At 42.6% G+C, this 19,297-nt stretch overlaps 1 protein-coding gene across 1 annotated transcript in view; it reads right to left on the bottom strand.

Annotated features, from left to right (window-relative positions):
- Window positions 1–19,297, bottom strand: part of PRG4 (proteoglycan 4) — a 486,064-nt gene that overhangs the window by 430,207 nt on the left and 36,560 nt on the right. The window contains exons 3-4 of the mRNA XM_086956081.1: window positions 18,313–18,435; window positions 12,300–12,416 (exon numbers count right to left, since the gene is read on the bottom strand). Coding sequence (XP_086812207.1) covers window positions 12,300–12,416; window positions 18,313–18,435 — 240 coding nt within the window. The remainder of the gene's footprint in view (window positions 1–12,299; window positions 12,417–18,312; window positions 18,436–19,297) is intronic.

Here is a 19,297-nt window from a genome sequence, read left to right as displayed (position 1 = left end):
TGGGGGGTGCCTCTCACCCTGTGCATTTCTACACAGTAGGCATCCTACGGAGTCCGAGAAGGGAGTGGCTTGCATTTTTTATGCAGGTTGTTTTACTCATAACACATATGTTCAGCAAACCAACAGAAATCCACAACAACGAATAATAGATCATCAGGTATTGTGACGTTTCTTCTTATCAAATCAGTACCATGCATACAAGAGAAGAATAGTCTAAACCATGAAAAGCAAGAATTACAAATCAGTCAAGTGTTTTTTTTTGCTAATTATTTTAAAATTCAAAACGTGCCTACAATTTCTTGGTTAATGGAGTCCTAGACCAGGAGAAATCTTGGAAACCTATACATTTCAGAAAAGAAGACAACCTAATGTAGAAATCCAGGAAAACACGATTAATGTGGGTTCTAAAGTGTTTTCACCCATAATAAGGGTCACTGGGATTATGAAGCAGGGAAGAACTAAATTATGTGGCAGAGCTGACTAATTTATGTGGCAAGAAAAAGCAAATTATGCAGTTTATTGCGGCTTAATTTGTGATATTATTACATAATTACTTTGTCTGTTTTACACTGTCTTGGCATATGTTTCACCTCATTAGTACCAAATTAACACCCAAATATAGCAATAGGCAACAGAAAGGTGACCATTCAACCTTTTATGAAGAGCCTTCCACTGCACGACAGCACGTGCCACCACTGTTTTAGTCACTTTTGTTCCGTTTGAGATAGAAACAACATTTCTTCAAATTAAAATCTGCAAATTATGCTACAGATGAAGGATACTGTGGCAAATGTGGCAAATCCATAACTAAGCAGAAAACACCGAAGCTGTAAATTCGCATAACTCCTGTGGCCCTCCCCAAATATATCTGCAAGAACAGCAATACTAGCAAAAGGATACTTTAAATAGGAATATTTCCTCTACAGTTATGTAGCACTTTTATAAAAGGTCAAAGTCAGAGGCGGCTCTTCTGTAATGGCGGAGGAGCATCGCCTCACTTAGTGCAGAATCAAAAAGAAAATGCTAATAAAATATTTTATTATTGTTTTGTCTTTCACTGGCAGCCAATGTTCCTGAGTCTAGGGCGGGGCAGGGCCAGGCAATCCTTTGATGACAGAGCAGTGACAGGGAGGAGGAGTGGTGGGCACTTGTAAGTTTGCACGTCTGTTTGGCTGGCCGTTTTAGGCCATGCAAACAGACATGCGCATTTAGATTTCTCTAACACAGCCTTGTTTCACAGCCGGATAGTAGAAAGGGCAAGAGCGTGAAACCAGCTTGCTCAAGCCAATCCCAACACTGCTCTCATAGCATGAGAGCAGCATCTGGACTGGATGGGGAGTCTGTGATGGGACTGCTGGGAGCAGGAAGAACAGAAGAGCACAGAGGCGTGAGTTGGCTGTCAGGTCGGCGTCACATACTTTTTTTTTGTATTATTATTAATTTAACTGCTGCCCCCGCTGCTTAGGCATGGGCGGAAAATCCGTTCCGCTCGCGGATTTTGCGGATTTTCGGGAAATCCGCAATCCGCGAGATTTGCGAATCTCCCGCAAAATCCGCAAATCCGCGAGCAGCGGATTTTGCTCGCACTGCTCGCACTGTTCGCGTGAGTTCGCGTGAGTTCGCGCCCCGCGAATAAGTGCAAAATTGCAGAAATACGATTTTAGCAAAACTGAAAGTAACTACTTACCAGGTTCAAAAGTTCAGGCTCATCATTAGTAGCCATTTCCTGTAGTGCTTCCTGATGGGCCCCTCCAGAGTTCAGTTGCCAGTTGAAACTATTATGTGACCCTGCTCTGAACCTCAGAATAGTTACACATATGCCACAAAGGTCCTGAATTACAGCTAAGGGAGACAAGCAGGAGCCAGGCTGGAAGTTAAAATCCATTAATCAGCCCCTAATTCATTATTGTCAGTTGGGGCAGGGCAGGTGTTGTAACTAATTTTGCAACAATGAAAGCACTTAGCAAGTGCAAAAGATCACTAATCAGGGCGCACTAAGGAAGCAGGTGCCAGCTAAAAAAATATTCTGTGACACATTAATCAGCCCCAAATTAATTCAGGTCACTTGAGGCAGGGAAGGTGTGCTTTGCTTTGCCGAAAATAATGTACACTGGACAACCAGAGGGTGTGGTGATGAAACAGAGGGTGGCATGGGTGGGCCAGAGGGTGGCATGAGTAGTCAGAGAGTGGCAGTGGTGACAGAGAGTGGCAGTGATGAAGAAGAGTGTCCCAAACAGGCTGGACACGTAGAAACAACAAGTTCGCGAAACTTGCGACCCGACAGGTAAGTTCGCAATTTGCGAAAGTGTACAAAACCCTCGCGAACTGGCAGAAACACGGGCGAACACAAAAAAAAAAATCCGCAAATTCGCGGGAATTCGCGGATTTTGCGGATTGCGAATCCGCAAATCCGCAAAATTCGCGAACGCGAGATCCGCAAAATTCGCTCATGCTTACCGCTGCTGCCCCTCCATCCACTACTGTACATTTGCAGCAGCCACGACTGGTGCAAGTATCAACCAGCTCGATGGTAACCAAGATATCAACTTTAGAAAGATAAAAGGTTGAGCTAACCTACTGTGTTTCAAACCTGTGATCTTCGGGTCACAAGACTACTAAATGGTGGCTGCGCATTCTCAGAGCATTCAAAATGTATATGTTGTATAGACTATCATTGTCAGGAAATTAGCAGCCCACATCCACGTTCTTAAACCTTATCCAGTATGGATAACTCCAACCCAGAAAAAAAAATCTCTCTATATTAACTTTAGAATAGGAACTTTGCCATTACTATTGGTCCAAAGGAGGGACTACTTCAGCGACCTGCAGTTGCGAGTTGAGGGTGAGTGAGGGGAGCAAGAATCTGTATTGCATTTTATGTTACTATGCCACCTCACACTCAAGGTCAGACGATATTCTCTTCATCCCCTCTTTATCAGCCACAATATTAGACTCTGTAAGGAAGCCATGACTTTGTGCATGCATACAAATTCTGACCAAATTATCAACCAAGTCTCTGCTTATATTTACACAGCCTTAAGGCCACCAAACAGTTAATATCAGCCAGATGTAGTGCCAACGGCATGTGATTAGAAGCTATCACATCTTCATTTCGGCATTTCTGCACTTTATGAGTCCCCTGCACGGGTACTTTGCAGAACCTATTTTGTCTACTACTACATGATCATCAGGGTAGTTGGACTATTTTAGAAATAGCACATGCACCTTATGGATATTTAGTTTACAGTGGAGACCATAGTATTGCATATGCCTAGCAGGCGCGGTGCGTCCATTGGGGCATAGGGGCGTAGCCCCACTAAGTCACATGGACGCACAGCTGCCGTCAAGAAGAGCACACTAAAAATATTTTTTGCATTGGCATTGCAATCCTGAATATTATAAGCGCCACAGCGCTACCCGCTGGGAATCGGGACACACCCGACTTCATTCGAGGTGCGCAGGGGTTGGGGCTGGGCTGGGCTGCTGCAGCTTGAGTGACAGTCACTTATCTGCAGCAGTACTACTGTGCATGTGAATGTTTGGGCTGTAACTAGCCCGTGCATGCGCACTACCTCAGTGAAGTTCCCCTTACTAGTAGAGAGGGACCAAGGGGGTGCTGCTTCTTACAGCAGCCGGCCCGCAGCCCCCGGGGTTCCAAAGGGCGAGTAGTCAGTGTGCCCCCTAGCCAATCCTGGCACTGCATGCAGTGCCAGGATTGGCTGGTCCACTGCGCAGAAGGGCAGGCAATCCATTATTGGATGCCGCGCGTGGGTGGTGGCACACTGCCTCAGCCGCACTTATATGGCCAATCACTGTGTCACTTCATGTGAAGCCATGCAGAGATTGGCCGTTTCAGGACGCGCGCGCCGCTGGTGTGTACAGTAGGTGACGTCGCACTCTTTAGGGGCTCATGCCGTCGTGTGCAGGCAGCAGACTGAGTCGACTCCCGCCTCTGCCTCACCATCACGCTTGCTGTTGTGTGTGTACTGTGACTTTAAGTTAAGTTTGATATTATTGTACATATATTTTTAATTAAACAAAAACCCTCCCACCATCCCGAGACAACCCCATTTCCATCCCCCCACCCGCCCGTCATGCCGGCCGTGACTGCACTCTTAACATCCATATGGACGACATGTGACTCGTACTGTACACCCTGGAGTCCTTATTGGCCTAAGTAACACTTCCTATACAATGATTTACATATTTGCATTGATTTCATTGCCTCTGTATATGTGCGTGATTTAAAGCGCTCGGCCACTGTAAGTTACGATGAGTAGCACTATCTGTTCCACGTACGTCACTCGTGTACTCTGAATTCCTTTTTCAGCCCTAAAGTAGTCGCAGACCATGTTTGTTCTCTTTGTGAGTGTCCAAAAATAAGACATCACGGTGTCTATCAAGTGCAAACAACATGTGAATTCACTCTTTAAGAATAACAGTGTATTTATTATTAATTAATAGTTGCCAAACGTAATGCTTGTTTGAATACAGGTCACATTTCAGCTTTTTTCCTCCTGGATTTTGAAGCAAAATGTACGCGCGAGTGTTTTATAAAGGGTGACTCCGGGGAAGAATGTTCGATTCAAGATGTCTGCTGTGCTTTCAATTAAAAAATACCTTCCAGTGCCACTGCCAATGGAACAAAGGAGAGCATATGCTTTGTGTTGGCTCGGTTCAAGCGATTAGCACTTTTAAAGGACTACTGCGGCTGGCAAAGGTGCTGAGATTTGTGGGAGGCACGTCTGTTTTCCGCAGGCAAAGCGACCCAGCACGGGAAGGCGGCAAGCAGGCCCTGAAATGAAGTTCTAAATTGATGACGTCTCTCAGCACCGGTCCTGCTTTGTATTAGAAGTGCCATATGCAAAAGAGTCAAAGTTCAAATAAATTGAAAAGAGCGAGCATCATATGTAGACTAGTCATTTCCCCTTAAAGTGCTTTCCTTTCAACCACTGATTTCAGTTTGAGGCTGAAAGAGCTTCCACGCACTTAAACTTAGGTTAAACTAATACATGTGAGAGAGGGGGCTAAGGAGAGTTGACGGCACCACTGAAGGGTGCTACAGAATCCGTGGAGGAGGTCATTGCGGGTGAGGGCAGGGGTGCCAATCCAGACTGTCGGCCAGGGCGCCACCAATGGAAAAGTCGTCATTGCTGGGGTCATTGAACTCCGTGCATCCGAGCTCTGCATATGCTTGTTCATTCCACACTTTTGCTTTTTGGGGATCTCTGTTCAGGCTTTACATCATTGCTCTCTTAACAATCCCTGTGGCTCATTTTCAGTTTTCGGCGACCGAGGCAGACCCAGTTCTGCCAGCCAGGCCTCGTGCTCACTTGCTTCACATCCTGCACGTGGCTGTGCACTTTACTGCCAGTAAACAGCTGGTTGACCCGCCCAGCCACGGGTGTACTGCTTATTATTTCAAAGTGTTGGAAGTGAAAAATAACATTCATTTGCCACCTCTTTTCTGCATTCTTGCAATGCTCGTTTCTGCGCTTTGTAATAATAATTATAGCGCTTCATTGCCAGGTTCTTAACTTGTGCCCTGTAGACAGCTGCAAGTGTCATTCAGCTCACTGTGCTACCTTGGCACTTCTCTATTATACGTGATTTATAAAGCGCATGGATGTCCTAAAAAGGTTTTTCAGCGCTAGTTCTAATTCGCTATGTCCTGCAGCAGATGCTCACTTTCACAAGAGGTGTCAGTGAAGGCTAGCGCTCACCTCATTGGCCCATCTTGAAATGACATGAAACAAAGCAACAGTTATTTCAGCTCACTGAGGGATCTGCGACCAGCTAAGCGGGTGGAAGTGAAAAGCACATGTAAATGCCAGGGGTTTGCTGTATTATAAATTAGTCGGTTATGTTGTGCGGCTGTATGAGTACCCTGGATGAGCTGTATGCCCACATGAGTGAGGGTTGAGTTGAGTGGTTTGAATACACTGGATGAGTGGTGTGCCCTTCTGAGTGCAGGGTGAGCAGTCTACTTTTGTGAGTGTAGGGAGAGCGAAACAGTGTGCATCTTTGAGTGCAGTGCAGCAAAGGGTAAGTGATGTCTGTGTGAGTGCAGGTTGAGCAGTGTGTCTGTGTGAGTCCAGGGTGAATCATGTGGATGGGTGAATGAATGCAGGCTTAGTGAGGTGTCAGGGAAGGGTGAGTAATGGGTCTATGAGTGCAGGGTGGGTAGTGTGCCTATGTGAATGCAGGGAGAGTGAGGAATCTGTGCAAGTGCAAATGGACTTATCTGGCTACTCTCCGAGATGTGTTCGCAAGCAACCTCTTTCTCAAATTTGCTTGGTGGTTCGGGCTTGCTCGCTACGCTCACAAGCCACAGTGCAGTATTTACGCCTCACCACTTTCAAATGTCACCAACCGCCCCTGATGCCTACATATTGTTTGATCCCTTTTTAACAACAGCACATGTACTTTTCATTTTCTTAGGAGTCGCTATTTTATGTCGGATTGTTTTAGGCTGGTTTATTATTCTCTTAGAAGATACATTTGAGTCCTGACAACGTCCTAATTTATGAATGCTGTGTAATTGCAGTTTGTATGACACAAATGAAAAGGTTATTTTTAAGCACAAGGTATAAGTATTTGATATTTTATTAATTAACATCTATGGTGAATAATATCTTCTTATTTTAATACTAAGAAGTTTTGGGGGGATTTATCTACACTATCAATCATTTTCTCCCTTCAAACGATATTGTAGCAACTTTTATATTTCATTGTATGTAAAAATTGTAATTTGAATTCTTGTTGTTTATGGTATGGCTTTCACTTATAAGCTGATACAATAACGTTTCAATTGAATTGAATTACTCCATAAAAGTTTCAAAAACTCCCCTTCCAATGTGATCAGCATATCACAAGAAGCTATTTTTTATTTTGTAAAATCATGTATGATTTATCATCCATCAGATAACAGAAATTGTGTCTGAAATTTACTACTGTGGGATTCCTCCTGGGTTTGGAGTAAATGTCCAGCCTCAAAGGATTCCGTAATGCCACCTAGGATATCCAATGGTGGTACATTCCCAGGAAAGGTTGTGGAATTCTATTGTGCATTTTGTGTTACACACGACCTTGCTGTTCGAGCTGCCCTGGGAGCACCGACTCTGCAAGGCACCGGCCGTTCCCTGGTGGTGGCTAGGTGGTTAAGAGGCATCAATATGCTTAGCGGTACTGCGGCGGTCCCGACAAGCATATTATGACTTTCCTCACCACCACTGATTTCATGGAGGTCTTTCTGCCATGAAAACAGTGGTGGTGAGGAAAAAAGGGGGCCCTGCAGGGCCCTCTTGTGCCTCACTCCATGTGGATACACACAGAGGGGCGCAAAATGTGCCCCTCTGTGTGCATGAACCCCCAGTTCCAGCAGGGCATAAACTTCACAGTCCATGCCGTGCTGTAACTTCCTATGACGTTCCGGTTGTATTTTATAGGCACCACTGTGGGAACGCCAAAGAATCGCCTGCATATGACAAAAAAAGTCATAATACTGCGGGCGGTTCTCACACGGGACAGTCCCGCCGCCGCACAGTCAATCTCCTAATCGGGACCTTAGAGTGAGAATACATTTTACAAGGGTTCTCACAAAATCTCAGTTTTGGATAGCTCACTCTTTGGTCCTCTGAGCAGATCAGCTAACACAAAATGTGCACAATTGTGGTGTAATATTTACGTGTCTGTAAATTCTACAGTGATTTTAAATTTATGTTATGTAATAACAAATGTGAATTTCCTCTTCTAACACAACCATTTAACATCTAAGCCCAATGCAGTTGTGGAATAGATTTTGTGAATTGAGTCCAAGACATGGGATTTACGGAAAATAAGTAAATCCGCGTAGACGTAGAAATTTGCAAATGATTTCCATAGTTTTCCACCATTTTAAGTTTTACAAAGCTATCAACTACACTCCAGTGACACCTATAAAATTTATATTTTCCCTGGAGTATGACTGTTGTGGCTATACCCTACACCTATGAAGTGTTATAATATGAGCAGTCTGTACAAGTTTAGCCTACATATGCAGCAGCACAGTAAGGGGCTTATTTTCAAATCCTGTGTGCCACTGGAGTGTCACTTTGTGATGTTCTGGTGGCACATAGGGCTTAGCCATATCTACAAGGCTGCATAAAGTCACCCTGCATGTTTACATCTCTCCTCGTTTTTTCTTCTTTCCACATGTGCTGCATTGTGAAGCCACATGGAACGAGGAAAACACTTCCCATAACTGTGTTTGTGCAGGAAGGTTACCCTTCCTGCACAAAAACATTCCTGCCAACAACACAGACACCCTTGCACCATGGTATCAGAGTGCCTGCGTTGATGCTCACCTTCAAATTGTGCGCCGGCTCAGGCAGAAAGGACAGGAATGCACATTATCTTGTAAATACAGTGAATTCCTGCCCTTTCAAATTGCCGTAGGGCAGCGCAGGAAGATGTATTGCGGTTCTGTCCTACGCCAATTCTTTCTAAATATGCCTCTTAGTTTTCTCTTTTGCTTTTTACTTCACATACAGAACATTTTTCCATATGAAGAAACTTCCACCTTCTACACTTCTTGCAAAGATAGGTGTTTCAGGCTCGGTCCCACACGTATTACAACACTTACATTTATTTTAAGCAGGGGTGCAGGGGTATGTTTAGAAGTGCAAAGAACGCAGGAAAAAACAGGCAGACACTTCTTAGCCAACATTAATATATTTTTAAATATAAACTTTCACATTTTAATATTTCTTCATTGATCATAAATTAAAAATGTTTTCACTAAGCCAGGTACCCTCTTTTTTTAACAGTTGATCCATCAGGCTACACACATCTTTGCAGATGCTGTTTTAATCCTCTGGGCCATCGTGTTGATAAACCTCATTTCCCATAACCACTGAAGTGTAAACCGGGCTAGTCGTCTTTCATTAGCCAGAAGTCTTTCATTAAGGCACGAGAGCCCAGTAAGTCTAGCCGACACTACAAAAAAGTGTGTGCAACATGCAAGTCATGTGTTCACATTCAGCCAGGCAGGGCTGGCACCACCATAAGGTAACAAGCATTGGCAATGCCAATCGATACGTACAAGCAAAGTCACTTAGAATTACCAATGATTGTTTATAGGAGTCTGTCAAAATTGATGTCATAAATGTTGTTATGCAACCCAGAATTGTAGAGCGCACTATCACCCAGAGGGTATCCTTGTGCTGAGCAGGTGTGAGTCTAGCCCAACCTAGGACCTAGTGGGACCACTCGAAAAGCTAGGTCTTCAGTTCACACTTCTACTGCATTTGTACAAGTGACTGCCAAGTGCCACTGAACGAGAGCAAACTAGTTTCATTTCAAATGTGTCTCTGCTTTCAATACTGTGTTTGGAGCACAAGCATTGACAAATCTACCAACGGCAAAACCAGAACGCTTCTGTGAGTGAGTCATGCACAGAAAGCGAGGAAAGCAGCAAATAGGAGTAGGACAACTGAGACTGACATGAACGCCGTCTAATCCTGTGCAAGGATTGGCTCTGTGGAGCACGGTATACCATGATGTCTCCTGACAGACATCCCTAGTTGTCTGTAGCCAGACCACAAAAAAGCATGCGTCATATAACACCACTAAATGATGCGTCATTTCACCCACAAAAAAGCCAGGATTATAGTGTACTAGGAACATCCCCAGCAGACAAAATCGGTTTTTGCCAAGTGTGCAAAAAGTCCCTCAATGTTCCTTCCAGCAGGGCAGATTGAGATTTTATTCTTCGTCATTTGCCATAAGGACACAAGATTTCATCACCCAATAGCCTAAAGTGAGTAACATTTCAGGAGCTGATATATTCCCAGTCCATCAGGCCCTTAATACAGGCAAGATGGAGTGGCTTGCAATCTTTTTATCTGCACATGCATGATTTGTTTCTGATATAATGTAAACATTCAAGCATTAGAATATTTCATGAGTGTTTTTTATTAGACCTACCTAGAAATTATATTTAGATTTTTAGCCCATATATTAGGAAAGCAGTTCCTGCGCTGATTCAGCAGTGCACAAAAGAAAAATAAAGTGATAAGAACATAATGTTATTATAATTTTATTTTTCTATGCGGAGCTCGAAGCCAGGTCGGGGCAGGGCTGGGCTCTGTGATGCCAAGCAGAGTGAGGAGTGGTTTGCATGCCTCTAAGTACACATGACTGTTTGGCCGGCTCTCTAGGGCCAGCCAAACTGTCATGTGAACTTGCCATGTTCTTTATTGAGCTCTGCTGCACAGCCCCATGCAGAACATGCCCAGCCTCCCAGGGACTGCCTGAGCGTCCAAAGAGGGCACTCAGACCAATCACAATGCTGCTCCTGCAGCGTCGTAATTGGCTGGGAGAGTCCGGAATCCTGAGTGCTTCCGGTGCTTCTAGCAGATCATGAGGAAGAGGACAGAAGAGAGACGTGCAATGGTGCAACGGTGAAAGAAAAGGTAAGTAACACTTTATGTATTTATTTTGTAACCCATACCCTCACACTACCACCCCTGTACAGAGGCAGCTGCCACTGAACTGTTCTTTAAAATGAATTGTGTCCCCCCAGGTTTAAGGATAAGTCTTGCAGTAAAACCCTCCAGGGTAGTTTAGACTTGCTTGCTGTTTTGCTTGGTGCAAAATAGGAAGCATATTAAAACATTTACCAGGTACCCGTTCACTAAACATTTTTTACTGGTGTTAATTCCTAACTTGGTGGTAAGTTAAGGCAGTGCTTGCTCCAAAAACGCTTGTGTTTTATTCTGTTTTGACATGATGTGCTATGTTATGTTTTGTGTCATTTTTGTGTAATGTTCAGTTCTTTACTTTAGATATGTCAACAAATGTTGCTATATTTTCAGCCTAAAGCAGCACATGTAAAGTCATGATAACACATTCTTCGAGCACCAAAAAACAAGTGTGTGATGTGCATTATGCAAGAGTACCATCATATGACAGTTTGAAGGCACTAATTCGCACCAATTTGAAGTACTTCACTTCCTTCTAAATCATGGTGCAAGTGTGTACACAAATCTGTTTGCTGAGCCACATTATTCAAGCTGCACCTCACTGATAAGGCTCAACTAGAACCAAACTAGTCTTGGGTTGCTAGTGCTGTCGTTCAGTAGGACATGATTGAGTAGTTTAGTCTGGATAACCCCCTGGATAGAAAGTGTGAAACTGATTTGTATACAACTGTTCTTGCTTGTAATGATACAATCTAATAAATGATGCTGCCCATTGTCCTTACCGGGGGATAAGAAGAATTGAAGACTATGAGGCAACACATAGTGTGTTGTCTGGGAACATACATGGGCTATATATTTCTGAGAATTGGGGCAGGAGAGCTCATGAAGGGGGCACTTGTACTATTGATGGGAATCTAGATGGGGCTGACCAGTCTCATTGGCTCAAACTAACAATAAACTGCAGCAGCGAGCATGTATCCCTGCGCTCTTGCAAGAAATACATCAACCAATGCACTTTAAATTGAGCAGGAAATAACTACTTTCATGGAACTATTCATCCGGAATTCTCACTTTGTGCTCATCTAGCCTGCTCCTGCCTAAAGGGGCCTCACCTAGGGTAAACCACGAACACTACAGGTCCTCCAGTGGTAGGCCACCCCAGCAGAGTGTCACTATTTCTCATGAATCACTCTTGTCTCGCCTCAAAAAACAGTGAACCAATTCCATCAACATGTATTAAAGACAATGTTATGAATAGACCAGTGGTGCAAGTTATGTGCAACATCTTTTATTCAACTCACCCGCAGGGGCAATAGGGGAGAAATTACCACAGGAACAGAACACTACCATCCATTTGCACATGCTGCCTCTTTTGTTGCTTCTCTCGCTCCAAAGAGAAGCCCTTTTTTATTTTTCAATTGTATACATTTAAGATGTTTCAGGGTGTGTTTAACGATTATCTAGGGTCAACGAATTTCACTGGGGGGGTTTGCTTTATAGATTTTCTGTAGTGTTGTTCTGCATAAAGGCCACCCAGCAGTTTGTATTTGAATGCATATATTGATGACTTGATAGTGAGGTAAATCAACATACAATGTCAGATACAGAGAAATGCCAATGATAACACAAATTAATTTTATGTTGGTGTTTGGTGTCTTCTCCTTGAAAGCCATACGTCTACACTAGAAACGTATTGCTGGTAGTACTGTGTACTGTATATAATGAGACAAACCATGTATAGTCTGTATAATCGTAAGAGGTAATGAAAAATATAATAAACTGCTGGGGAGATCTGGACAGAAACATAGATCATGATACTTAGACCATGGCACTTACCAACGCAGTTTGCCTTATAATCCGGACAGCACTTATCAAACTTCACACAGCTGTCGTCACAATCACAGTCTCGACCTCTCTCGAAATTTTCATGGCATCGCCCTTTACAGGAGCCGTCTATGGGAGAAAAAAGAAGATTGTGTTGGAACAGATGGGTGATAAAGAAATGACAACGGTTAGCATAAATTTGGAATTCATATCTAAATCCATTAATATGCAGCAGACTGACATCACCCAGAAAGGGGAATACTAGCCTTATATCAGCATAAACTCCTGGGAAGGTAAGGAAACTCTTCTGTTCTCTCATTCCAAATGAAAAGTGACTGTACAACTTCAACTAGCCGTAAAATAGTACACCATTTACTGGGAACTTCCATGTTGAAGCAGATGGCCATGACTGGATGTGTTTGTCCACTTGCTGTGCACTAAAAGATGGGAGTTGCATTTGGACATCACTTACTATCCTGCAAACCAAGGAACTCTTCAACTATTGGCTCCCGCTTCAACTTTGAAAGGCATCAATGAAGAAAACTCTTGAAGGCTGTTGATGTAAGAAATTGACTGTAGGGCAAGAAATTCATAGGCCTTCCATGTATGAGGAATTGACCTCGAAGACCCTTGGAAGAAGGCCGTGAAGGCTCAATTTCCTCAGTTCAGGAAAATATCTGATGGTCCGCAATGTAGGAGTGTTGACGAAGGCCTTGATAATGGAAAAGTAGTTCTCAAGACCTTTGGGGACATATGTACGAGGAAGTGGCGGAGCGTGTCATTAGCCACCTTGGCTTAATGCTGCGCTCCGCCACTTCCAAAACACAGGGCTGCACGTATTTACAAGGATATGGCGCAGCTCTGCGTTTCCCCCTGCGGTGGCGCTACTTTTAGCTGACTAGCGCCAATGCAGACACCCTTGCACCATAGTGCAAGGGTGCCTGCGATGTAGGGGAAGATTGTTTATGTGCAGAAAGGTGTCCCTTCCTGCACATAAATAATCTGGAATGGCATTTTGAAACTTCTAAGTGTGCTGCTTAATGCAGCACATATAGAAGTTGCAAAACAGAATTTTTAAAATGTATTGTTTATGTTCAGGAAGGGTCAACTTCCTGAACATAAACAATCAATGGCGTTTTGCTGTTTCCATGTTTACTGCACAATGAAGCACACATAGAAACAGCAAAAACAAGGATAAATTAAACATGTCTCCTCGATGCCCCTGTTTAAGACCACCCTTGTAAATATGGGCAGCATCAAAATCAATGGCGGTTGCGGCAAATGCTCACCACAACACCCATTGCCCACCTCTTTCACGCTAAGTATAGTGTGAAAGGATGCTTTATTTACAAGGCAGGGTTCAGCCACTTTAAGTGGCTTAATGCTGTCGTGCAAATAACAGCAAAACACCAATCGGTTTGGCTCTAATCAGTAAGGCTGAGCCCATTCAACAGCAAAACAATGAAAATGCCAGTACTGATTGTTCTTTCTAAAAAGGTTGTACCACAGCGCATGACAACTTATCACTGACAGCTGAAACTATTCAATAGTTTTTATTTTAAATACTTTTTCTTTTTCACTATTATCTTTTTTAAAAGAGTCACATTTCAACAATTATGTACACAACCACGTTTCTTAAAGAAACGTACAAATAAACAAAAGCTCAACAATCTGGACTTGTCTCATCAATCTCATTTGCACCAATTCAATCACCCACAAGCTTCCTACCACACGGGTATCATACCACACATACACACAACTTATAAACCACCCTTGGTCTCCTACCACCTTTATCACTTTCTAAGACCAAGGGAGCACACCAAACAACATACAATTTTAGACTACTAGTCTTTGTGCGTAAACCAAAATTGCAAAACGTTCAGATTTGAACAATGACAACTTTACAAAAATGCACAACAGTGACATTAGAAAAAATGTTTGTTTGGGAATAAACAACCCCGGTCAATGTGTTTGGAACCCTCTTCAATGTGGGGTTCTCCTCAGGACCAAACAGTAAATTTCTTTATGACTCGAGTTCTTCAAGTCTCCAATGAAAAACTGATGCAGGTTTATTTTTATAGAACATAACTGGTTAGTGTCTCAAAGATGAAGACTTGCATGGTTGATAGATGGCAATGTTTCAAAATCTAGAGTGTGGTGGAAGAGGTGATTTGTCTCTAATCCCCTCATTAACTTGGAAAGCACTCGTATTATTGCTTTAAATCCCACTTCGTCTCAGGGTGTGAATCGGTGGAGTCCAAGTCGCTCCTTGGGTTCATCATTAGTCGGAATCTGAATTCCTGGCAAATTATTGCCAAACTTCTTCTCCCATGTCTCTTTCCTCAAGCAGCTTCACATTGAATGGTGGTTGTTTGAGTTGTGTGTATGTGTGGTATGATACCAGTATGATAGGAAGCTTGTGGGTGATTGAATTGGTGCGAATGAGATTGATGAGACAAGTCCAGATTGTTGGGCTTTTGTTTATTTGTACGTTTCTTTAAGAAATATGGTTGTGTACATAATTGTTGAAATGTGACTCTTTTAAAAAAGATAATAGTGATAAAGAAAAAGTATTTAAAATAAAAACTATTGAATAGTTCCGGCTGTCAGTGATAAGTTGTCATGCGCCGTGGTACAACATTTTTAGAAAGAACAATCAGTAATGGCATTTTCATTGCCTTGCAAATAAGGTGAAGCCCCTATCGCCACCACAAGGTCCAAAAAAGTGACCTTGTGGTGGCAATAGGGGCTTGTAAATATACCCCTCGGTGTCATTAGAGCAATACTGCCTTTGCTGTTGGAACTAAAGGCACTGGTTAAAGGAAAAGAAATCTTTAGGTCCATCAATGGATTGTGCATTTATGAAAACCAACGACCCTGGAAGAGTAATCTTGAAGTCATCAGAAGTAGGAAGAACTGTTTTGAAGGCTCACTTTATAAAGTAAGAGGAATCATTCGGACACTTGATGGTAAGAAATTAATTCCAATGACAACTGATGTTGGAAAAGTGTTCTAGAAGAACCTCATTGTTGAAAGGACAATACTGAAGGTCCATATTTAGGAGAATCAGCCCATAGAGCCAACCATCATTTAGAAGAATATCACCTCATTGGAGTTGCTAACGGAGCTTCTGCACCCCATGGAGCACAATATTTAAGTCATATATTTTTGTTATCATTATTCTGACATACAACACTCACAGCTGGATCTCTCAGTGACCTTTCATATAGATCTCCACTCCAGATTACAGGATTGTGGGGTGGGATGCCTGGCAATCAACCAATTTCAGTCCTTTTTGTCATAGAGAGTTCAGGCAGTGGCACTTGCACCATTTTGTTTTTCATTTAGAGAACCACCTTGTGAGTTCTCTGAGGGATATCATACACACATGTGTCCTACTTTACATGGGATTACCAGAGCTTTTCCTGTTTCCGTCCCTCATCGCTAGTTTCCTCTAATATGGCGTATGCTATATGAACTCTGAAACTGTTGGTTCTTCTACTGACCTTTGCGACCTCAATCTCAGTTGAAGCTTATAACCTTAATAAGAACAATAACACATTACTGCTAGAGCTGTATGACATGCACCCATGCATTGAACAATGGAAGTGACTGAGTTACTTTTATTAATTTCATGTAATACGTTTCATTCATGACATTTCATTTTAATTTCATTATAAAACTGGGACAGCTAGGCGCTGAACAGAGAACAATGACAAACATTGTAAAGTGCTGCAAATCAATGAACATGATAAAGTTGCACAAACAGGGGTAGTCAGCATCTTTATGAACAATATGGGATTTCAATAAGACTTGGAAAATGAGCAAGGAGGAGGAAAAGCGTTCATATATAGGGAAGGGGATCCACATTAAGGCACAGGAATGGCATACTATTTATATTAAAAGGGGGAACAAGGAGGATGGGATACCAATCTAAACTGCAAAGCAGAGCACAGGGAGTGGGAAGGAATTTAGAGCTGAAATATATGGAGACAACGCATAGGAAGCAGAATTGACAATAGAAAGAGAAGGGTAGCTCATGAAGAAATGTCACGGGGAGAGAGTCAAGTAGAGTACGAAAATGTAAATGGAAGACACATGGGAGTTCTTAAAAAGTGATTTTAGAGTGGAAAGAGAATATGCAGCAAAAAAGAATCAGTTGGGTGGAACAGGCAAGACAAAAGAAGAGTGAGGATCTGAGTTTTTGTGGCTCAAAAAGTAAGAAACATAGACAATTTTGTGAGGGTTATACATTTTAAAGCATGAGAAGTGGGGAATAGTGTAAATGTACTAAAGTCGAGCAAGTTTCCATTACTATGAGCAAAGGGGGAAAAGAAAGATATGAAGAAGGACAAAGATAGCTGACATGAGGAAGGAATGAAAAAGGGGATGCCAAGGGGAAAAAGAGAGCGTCAGTTTTAGATGGGTTTAGGTTCAGTGCATGGGAAGAAATCAAGGGAAGTATTTCTGGAAAACTAGAGGAAATTGTACTGTGGAGAAAAAGGGTACAAAAGTATAGCAAGTAAAAGAGCCAGGAGTCGGCTGCATACACAGGGTATTAACAGTTGAAAGAAGAGACAATCCCTAAAAGACGCATGGTATGATCCTGGAAGAATGATTGCACAGGACAGTGTTGTTGGAAGCTCTTACCAGACTAAGATGTCTGACCTATCACTTCATGATATCCTCCCAGCTATATATTTTTGAAAAGTTACGCACATCCACCAACAGATTTTCAAGATTCTATGGAGGAGCCAAATTGGACAAACTGGCTGTTGCCAGAGGTCTAATGATCTACAGAGGAAAAACACTGTGGGCCTGATTCACAAAGATGAGAAACTGGAGTGCAGAGAGTTCGCCACAAGTACGGAGACTTCGCCACGACTGCGGAGCCTCTGCCACGACGGTAAAGCCTCCGCTGCGACTACGGAGGCTTTTGTGAATTGTGCCTCTGTGAGTTGAGCTTTTTTATGTAAGGAAGTCAGGTTTGAATTGCATCTCGTTTCCAATAGGAATGGGTTCCATAAGGTAGGGACACCTACATGTTTCTTTTTTCTTCCCTCCCCTCGTTTTGGGCTCCTTGACAGAGTAAGAAACGAAACACACACTGGCAATGGCAATATATCTGGCTTATGAACGCCCAGTCAACTAGACCAGACATCCCTGTACATTAATGACTGCTTCCTTCTATCTGTGCTGCTGCCAGAGAAAAAAACACCATAAATTATCCAGTTATCTAAGACACTTTAATAGCATTACTCTGGCATGTGTCTGTCCCTCAATGTTCATGCTCAGGCAGCTGGACAAACAAACAAAATGATCACAGCTGTGTGGACTTTTTTGTTTGAGTACATAACTTCTGTCCAATCAAAACCTGTACTCCTGACTCACAACATGTGGGCGAAGCCACAGCCCCACTCCTGGTGGTTCTCGCATATTTGTCCGGCAACAGCTGTACTGTCAAGCCCGGCCATCAGAAATCAAAGAAGCAAGGGAATGAACAGCGTTTTTAATCACTGTATTTTTGTCTGAATTGTATTTTTTCAATCCAATTTCTACCAATATACTATTGCTTAGAGGCATTTGCAACTTTATCAGTTCTTGTTCATTGTTGAAATACTTTATTGAGCTTCAGAAGCAGAACTACAGTGGTCCAAAAGAGAACCACTGGCGTGAATGATACACGTATCATGTGGACATATTCATACCTTTTATCCTACAGAAAGTTCCTTTGCCTTCTAGAACTTCCTTAATCCTTATTTTCCATAATAATCTCGCTCAGTGTTAAAGGGATGGAGCTGTTTTGTATCTTATAAAAATGGTAACACACACAGGGAGTTTCAGATGCCCATTCCCTGAGGTACTTATATTCCTAATTATGCCGGGATTCGCTTTACTTTTTTTCTAACCAGCTGATCAAAATGTGGTCTAAAATCTTGATCAATATTTACAGGAACAGGCCTCCCTATGTAGTTCTAAGAGTGGCAGCAGTTGGACAGTGAAAAGTCAGCAGCTAAGTGCCTACCTAAAGTGCAGGTTTGCCTGTAGTCAGGACAGCATTCCATGAAGACATGGCAGTTGTAGTCACACTGGCAAGCAGCCTCTCTGGAATAGCTTTCTCCACATCTTCCTGAACAGCTTGGGGGATCTAAATGTACAAGAGACAAAAAAAACAATATGAAGCAGTTTTCCATGAGGCATTGCACTACATTGTGTGTTAGCTTCAAGGGGAAAAATACTGGCTTACATGTACATCATGGGCAGATCCGCTACTGTCAAATATTTACGTCAAAACATGTTGACAAATGTAGAGCCACAATCGTATTGTCAGTAATGAAATGTGGGGCTTTGTGGTTCAATAGAGGGGTTGCTGCAACTATGACCAAATTCCCCAATCACCTCACTTTGGAGCATTTTGAAATGTAAAACTAGTGAAGTGAGTTGATCGAGCAGTTTTTTTAGGAATTCTAAAAGTTTATTTTTTTTAACTTTATTTAGCATTGTAGTTCCAATTACAATAGTGCACTGGGAGCTGAAAAAAATAAAATGTGATAAGTGCCAGCAGGCATACATATACCGTTCCCATTACATTTTCAACAATATTGTGGTGTTTACATGCCGCCCCCATGCAATTACTACAAGTTCCCCATACATCAATACTACAGACTTTTCAAGCAAAAGTGGAACAAAAAAAGAAAAACGCATATCAGGCCCGTACATGCCGCAGCTGTAATAACGGAGCAGAGAACTCGCCAGAGAGGCGGGCCATGTAAGTCCCTGTGTGTCAGCCTACCCTACTCTTACTGGAAGGAATTCTAAAAGTTACCTTAAAAGGTCAACTGCATTACATTATCACTCTTGTATCTTGAAGAAGAATTTTGAATTTCCAGGTCCTGACCAATCAATCAGTTCAATACACCTCTTGCACTGTTCACACCTACTTCGTTTTGCTATTCACTTAATTTGCTAGCCTAGGCAATTATCTGTGTATGGTTTCTGAATCGTCCTAG

Source organism: Lissotriton vulgaris, chromosome 1_1 (genome assembly GCF_964263255.1).
Source record: "Lissotriton vulgaris chromosome 1_1, aLisVul1.2, whole genome shotgun sequence".
Classification (NCBI taxonomy): domain Eukaryota; kingdom Metazoa; phylum Chordata; class Amphibia; order Caudata; family Salamandridae; genus Lissotriton; species Lissotriton vulgaris.
The sequence above is the reverse complement of the archived record's forward strand: the minus strand, read 5'-3'. Positions and strand labels throughout refer to the sequence as shown.